This window comes from Electrona antarctica, assembly GCF_951216825.1.
Source record: "Electrona antarctica genome assembly, chromosome: 14".
NCBI lineage: Eukaryota > Metazoa > Chordata > Actinopteri > Myctophiformes > Myctophidae > Electrona > Electrona antarctica.
The window spans coordinates 3,590,736-3,598,235 of record NC_136795.1 but is presented as its reverse complement, the minus strand read 5'-3'; the positions used below and the strand labels follow the sequence as shown (position 1 = coordinate 3,598,235).

General features: G+C 45.1%; 1 protein-coding gene across 1 annotated transcript in view; it reads left to right on the top strand.

Annotated features, from left to right (window-relative positions):
- Positions 1-7,500, top strand: part of LOC306936284 (myosin-16-like) — a gene marked incomplete at both ends in the record, with an annotated part of 52,867 nt that overhangs the window by 33,876 nt on the left and 11,491 nt on the right. Inside the window, 7 exons of the mRNA XM_079519773.1 lie at positions 2,323-2,427; positions 2,553-2,639; positions 3,285-3,430; positions 3,578-3,668; positions 3,796-3,852; positions 4,778-4,864; positions 6,028-6,273. Of these exons, the coding sequence (XP_079375899.1) occupies positions 2,323-2,427; positions 2,553-2,639; positions 3,285-3,430; positions 3,578-3,668; positions 3,796-3,852; positions 4,778-4,864; positions 6,028-6,273 (819 nt within the window). The remainder of the gene's footprint in view (positions 1-2,322; positions 2,428-2,552; positions 2,640-3,284; positions 3,431-3,577; positions 3,669-3,795; positions 3,853-4,777; positions 4,865-6,027; positions 6,274-7,500) is intronic.

The window sequence follows — 7,500 nt, the reverse complement described above, 5'->3', positions numbered from 1 at the left end:
AATATGCCAAGGAAGGAAGCCCCATAAGAGGAGATTTGTATGGCTCTAGGAGTGATTTTCAACCATTTTCATTTCAAGGACCCCCATGCGGTTTGACCTGAATTAGGCTGCGATCCCCCATTTAATGGCATTTCTATCTCTGGGACCCCAATTCATATTGTAAAATCAATGTTAATTTAACTCTGAGAGTGCACAAATGGAACCAAATGGACCCATTAGGGTCCATTTGGTTCCATTTGTACACTCTCTGAGTTACAGTCCCATAAGGGTCCATTTGGTTCCATTTGTACACTCTCTGAGTTACAGACCCATAAGGGTCCATTTGGTTCCATTTGTACACTCTCTGAGTTACAGACCCATAAGGGTCCATTTGGTTCCATTTGTACACTCTCTGAGTTACAGTCCCATAAGGGTCCATTTGGTTCCATTTGTACACTCTCTGAGTTACAGACCCATAAGGGTCCATTTGGTTCCATTTGTACACTCTCTGAGTTACAGACCCATAAGGGTCCATTTGGTTCCATTTGTACACTCTCTGAGTTACAGACCCATAAGGGTCCATTTGGTTCCATTTGTACACTCTCTGAGTTACAGTCCCATAAGGGTCCATTTGGTTCCATTTGTACACTCTCTGAGTTACAGACCCATAAGGGTCCATTTGGTTCCATTTGTACACTCTCTGAGTTACAGACCCATAAGGGTCCATTTGGTTCCATTTGTACACTCTCTGAGTTACAGACCCATAAGGGTCCATTTGGTTCCATTTGTACACTCTCTGAGTTACAGTCCCATAAGGGTCCATTTGGTTCCATTTGTACACTCTCTGAGTTACAGACCCATAAGGGTCCATTTGGTTCCATTTGTACACTCTCTGAGTTACAGACCCATAAGGGTCCATTTGGTTCCATTTGTACACTCTCTGAGTTACAGACCCATAAGGGTCCATTTGGTTCCATTTGTACACTCTCTGAGTTACAGACCCATAAGGGTCCATTTGGTTCCATTTGTACACTCTCTGAGTTACAGACCCATAAGGGTCCATTTGGTTCCATTTGTACACTCTCTGAGTTACAGACCCATAAGGGTCCATTTGGTTCCATTTGTACACTCTCTGAGTTACAGACCCATAAGGGTCCATTTGGTTCCATTTGTACACTCTCTGAGTTACAGACCCATAAGGGTCCATTTGGTTCCATTTGTACACTCTCTGAGTTACAGACCCATAAGGGTCCATTTGGTTCCATTTGTACACTCTCTGAGTTACAGACCCATAAGGGTCCATTTGGTTCCATTTGTACACTCTCTGGGTTACAGTCCCATAAGGGTCCATAATTTTGGTTCCATTTGTACACTCTCTGAGTTACAGTCCCATGAGGGTCCATTTGGTTCCATTTGTACACTCTCTGAGTTACAGTCCCATAAGGGTCCATTTGGTTCCATTTGTACACTCTCTGGGTTACAGTCCCATAAGGGTCCATAATTTTGGTTCCATTTGTACACTCTCTGAGTTACAGTCCCATGAGGGTCCATTTGGTTCCATTTGTACACTCTCTGAGTTACAGTCCCATGAGGGTCCATTTGGTTCCATTTGTACACTCTCTGGGTTACACTTCTGCGTTGCTTTCGGAACTCGCCCTGCAGGCTCGTTCCTGCAGCATCTCAGGCGTGCATTAATGACGTTAAACCACCCCCTCTTGTGTAATATTGCTTAAGTGTAAGAGAGTTTTAGACACACACAAACACAAAAGTAGACTTAAAATAATCAGACAGACGTCTTTACTGCACAGTAGTGAAACTAAAAAGTTTGCTCTGGACGAATTCATCTGTTCTTTGATGGCGGAGGAGGCATTCTTGTTGCGCGCAGAACACAGCAGCAACAGTAGCCTATACTGGAGCCGTACTGCTGCGCTGTGTTGCTTACTGGTACTGTGTTCTACGAGCCTGGAAACCAAACAAATCCGCTCCAGAAAAAACGTATTCCATGGGCAGATTGGTCTGGCACTGCGCATTTTGAATTACCTTTAACTACCTTTTTTGTTGTTGCTGTGAGTCGAGTCGACTCACAGTGAGTCGACGTTGGTATCTGTTTGTAACCACCCCAATAAAATAAATCTTCCACACTGAAGTTCCAGACTAATATATACGCAGTGATATTGGTCTATCCATGCCAGGCTAGCGTTCTACGAGCATGACACCACTGCTTTATATTATGGAAAAATGTTCAAAACAGACAATCAATAAAACAATGTCCATCGAGGCTTTAGGTGACTGAAGGAGACGACAGTTTATTGAATCTAACAGTAATATTTGAATGGTCTTCAGAGTCTGGACTCTAAGGTTCGTAACCTGACAGGAGAACTGAGTCAGAGAGATGAGGTCATCTCCAGGCTGCAGAGAGAGAAGAGAGAACTGGAGGAACTGCAACAGGTACGCGCACGCACGCACGCACGCACGCACGCACAGACACACGCACGGACACACGCACGCACGCACGCACAGACACACGGACACACGCAGACTGTTGGGGCTGAAATATCTCCTACTTGTGTTAGAAAACTCTGGATGATCTGCAAACAGAGGAGGACAAAGTCAACCACCTGACCAAGACCAACAGCAAGCTGAACACACACGTCAACGAGGTGAGATGTTCCACTGTCCACTGCACGCACGCACACACACACGCACGCACGCACGCACACACACACACACACACACACACACACACACACACACACACACACACACACACACACACACACACACACACACACACACACACACACCTACTGTATGCGTACTGTACCTGCCAATGTGATGACTGAGGTTCTGTCTGTCTGACTACAAGCTGAAGAATGACAGATTTGAAGATGAAAGAGGTGACACCATGTTTGTTTCATAACCTGTCGGCGTTTGGACTTTTCATTTAAAGTTTTTGTTTAAACTTCAAGATAACATTATTGTATCCTGTTTTTGTGTTTGTTTTCTTTATTCATTCATAATGCCAGCATATTTAATTGTACTGTTTTTGTCATTAATAAAAAAAAAACAATTGATAACAAAAAAAACGTTAAGATCACATGCCCGGTCATATTGTGAACATAACAATTATGCAAAAAATAAAATAAAAATACATTTGTATTGTATAATTTTGTACTTAAAATCAAAATCAAATGATGTTTTCTGTAATTCTCCATGTTTGTTATGACGTCAAAGCAACTGTCTATGAACTCCTTGCGTGCGTGTGTGTGTGTGTGTGTGTGTGCGTGCGTGCGTGCGTTGCGTAGCTGGAGGACAGCTGGGAGCAGGAGAAGAGGCTGAGGGCGGAGGTGGAGAAGGCGAGGAGGAAGACAGAGGGAGACCTGAAGATGACCATAGAGAACCTCAACGAGATGGAGAACGCCAAGGTCGACCTGGAGGAGGTTATCAAGAAGTGAGAGGACACACGCGCACGCACGCACGCACACGCACACACACACATGCATGCACGCACGCACACACGCGCAGGTACACACACACACACACACACACACAGCCTGTAAACCTAACGCACGTGTCACTCTGTTGTGTGTTCCTGCAGGAGAGACTTTGAGATCAACAACATGAACGCCAAGCTGGAGGATGAGCAGTCTCTCAGCTCCATGCTCAGCCGCAAGCTCAAAGAGCACCAGGTGAACATAATAATAATAACCATATAGATTAAATAAATACATATTAATACTGTAGATGTTCACCTAAGGAATTCATCGTTGCTCAAAGTTGCTCATTGAATTCATCGTTGCTCAACGGATATTTCAGGGCCGCATTGAAGAGCTGGAAGAAGAACTTGAGGCAGAGCGAGCCATGAGAGCTAAGGTACACAACACCGCCACCTACTGGGGAATTTTTTATAGAGCGAGCCATGAGAGCTAAGGTACACAACACCGCCACCTACTGGGGAATGTTTGAATCCAAACATATCAGCATATCCAACAGTCAAAAGGATCCGTCCACGTCCTCTTGACACATACGTGCATACTGTACACAGCAGTGTCGATTTTGACAGTAAATTTAGATTTTAGTTTTAGTCATAGTCTCTTGAATATAGTTTTCATTTAGTTTTAGTCACATTTTAGTCATGCAGAATGTTTTAGTGTTAGTCTAGTTTTAGTCGACTAAATCTACAGTTGATTTAGTCAACTAAAATTTATTTTGGCGGGCCTTGATGCCGTCGTAATGACTGATTTTACACTTGCTGAAAATAGCAGATCTATGATTTTCAGCATGCAACCAAGTTTAAAATGAATTGTGTCTTTTGCTTATAGCCTACTGGATCTCTTGTCCACTAGTCCCTAGACTAAAACAATTTAGTCTAGTTTTTATTTGTTGATGAAATTGTCAATATATTTAGTCTTATAGTCTTAAGGTGGCCTTACACTAGCCGATTTTTTTTCAATCTGAAATCTGATAGCACCACACACTACAGGATAATCGGAGCGGGGCAGAGCAAATATCAAACATTCTTGATGTTGATCGGGCCGATCCCGATCGCGCTTTGAGCTTTGACGCTCGGGGCACCCCCCGAGCGTCAAAAATGCCCGAATATCGGCTAGTGTAAGGCCACCTTTAGTCATCATAGCTCAGTTTTCCTTTAGGTTCCATTTAGTTTTCGTCAGTGAAAAAAGGTAGTCGACGAATATCTTTTCGTCTTAGTTTTAGTCGACAAAGTCAACCCTGATGCACAGTGAGTTATATGAGATAGGTGTCATTGTTTCTTTAACCCCAGTCTGTTCTCTGATAGGTGGAAAAGCAGAGGATAGAGCTGTCACGAGATCTGGAGGACCTCAGTGAAAGGCTGGAGGAGGCGGGAGGAGCAACCGTTGCCCAGGTGAGTCTGTCAAACACCTGTCCATCACTCCTTTGAGGACAAGGTGAGTCTGTCAAACACCTGTCCATCACTCCTTTGAGGACAAGGTGAGTCTGTCAAACACCTGTCCATCACTCCTTTGAGGACAAGGTGAGTCTGTCAAACACATGTCGATCACTCCTTTGAGGACAAGGTGAGTCTGTCAAACACCTGTCCATCACTCCTTTGAGGACAAGGTGAGTCTGTCAAACACCTGTGCATCACTCCTTTGAGGACAAGGTGAGTCTGTCAAACACATGTCCATCACTCCTTTGAGGACAAGGTGAGTCTGTCAAACACCTGTCCATCACTCCTTTGAGGACAAGGTGAGTCTGTCAAACACATGTCCATCACTCCTTTGAGGACAGACAAAGCTATATACAGTATATGTCCTGGTAACAGTTCCGGTCGTGAAGTGTCCGCAACCTTTCATTTTAACCCATTTTGACCTGAGATCAGATTCTAAAAATGTCTTCTACATCCTGACAGTTTTCTGAAAAAGCTATGTTTCTATGTCAGTCGTTCTTCGATTTTTCAAAAATAGCAGACCTACAAGCTCGTAGCGCGCCACTCGGTGGCGCGCTATGAGCTTGTAGATCTGCTATTTTTCAATAGCTAAAGGCCAAGCTACACCAGGCTTTTCTCGCGCATTTACCCTAAATGCGCGGCCCGCGCGTGCGTTTTTTAAAATAGGACTGGACCTAAATTGAACGCACACGCGGCAGTGGACTGACCTCATGCTTTCTTCTATGCATGAGGAGTCCAAGCCGCTTCTTTTCACCTGACAGGGGAGAGTTTCCCTGGCCGGAGGAACACGTTATTCTGACCAGTTCCTTTCCCCTCCATCAGGCGCCCCAGCTGGCCAGGGGGAGGTAGTTTAGAGACCAGGATTACTGCATGTTTTTTGTGAGGGTACCTACCCTAGGGGACACGGGGAGAACATGCATCCACACAGAAAGGCCCTTTCGCCAACCCCGCCTCGGGTATGGGCACTGATGACGCGGAGGAGGAAACCCACAGTGCCCACAGCGGGAATCGAACCCAGGACCTTCTAGCTATGAGACGGTCCCCCCCTCCACCTTATTTCACATGACCCCTGACCTCAAACCCAGTGTTCCCCGGGCACTTCTCTCACCTTTCCTCAGATCGATCAGAACCGCAAGCGAGAGACGGAGGTGCTGAAGCTGCGGCGGGAGCTGGAGGAGGCGGTGCTCCAGTCGGAGGCGTCGGCCGCGGCGCTCAGGAAGAAGCACTCGGACTCCACGGCGGAGCTGGGCGAGCAGCTGGAGAACCTGCACCGGCTGAGGGTCAAGCTGGAGAAGGACAGGCAGGGCATGAAGGCCGAGATCGAAGACCTCAACGCCACCGTAGAGGCCACTCAGAAAGCAAAGGTAAAATGGTGCATTTATATAGCGCCTTTATCCAAGGCGCTTTACATAGATTGACAAAGGTAATAGAGCATGCACCTCCACTCTAGCCCAGGTGCTGGACAAATGGCAGTACAAGAGGAAAAAATAGAGTCCGCAACACTGGTATGAAAAACTCGATCACTGGGATCTTCTTCAGGAATCCTGAATTCCTGAAGAAGATCCCAGTGATTGAAACATTGAATCAATAAACCAGTGGAGCTGAGTTTTTCATACCAGTGTTGCGGACTCTATTTTTTCCGCTTTACATAGATTGTGCATCACATTCACCCATTCACACACGCATTCATACACCGATGGTGGCGGAAACCATGCAAGGCACCAACCTGCACATCAGGAGCAATTAGGGGTTCAGTGTCTTGCTCAAGGACACTTCGACACTAACTCTGGGGGAGCCCCGGTTCGAACTGGCAACCTTGCGGTTACCATCCAGACATCCTCTACCCCTGAGCCACCGTTTGCTCCTGTGTGTGTTTTTTGTATACTTATTTATCGTTGCTCTCATCTCCAGATTGTTTTTACTTTTTGTCTTTTCTTTTCTTCATAAATGAATGCCGTACTTCAGGGTAGGGCTTTAAGCAACTAGTCGACTATTCAACTAGTCGACTAGTAAATCCACTGTTTGTACTAGTTGACTAGTTGATGAGAAAAAAGTTTTATTTATTTTTTTATTTTGTAGGCCTACTAGTCGACTAGTAAACTAGGCAACTAGTCAACTAGTAAAAATGACTAGAAGTGAATGCCCTAGTTCAGGGGTGGGCAACTTTGACGATGGAGAGGGCCACTGTATTTCCACACTATACTCCAGAGTGCCACATTGCACATTACTGCTGCTCAAAACGCGTCGCCTACTTGATCATACTGCAGCGTCACATAAAAAAGTATCAAAAATTGCAGATCTACAAGCTCAAAATGCGGCACGAAGCGGCGCATTGCATTCTTTTGTTGAAACCTGAAAAGTAAACGTTTTGAACATAGATGAGGTTTTTCTGTAATTTAATAAGCGTTTAATGATGTATCACGCACGTCTAAATGAAACAGCGTAGATTCATAGAATAAAAAATACATAATATATCTGCAGAAACTCTTATGCACTTCATCCCAGCATTTATCGAGATATCTCAACTCAATGTCAATGCCCTTTGCGTGCGTGCATGTGTCCGTGTGTGCATTTGTGCGTGCGTGTGTGTG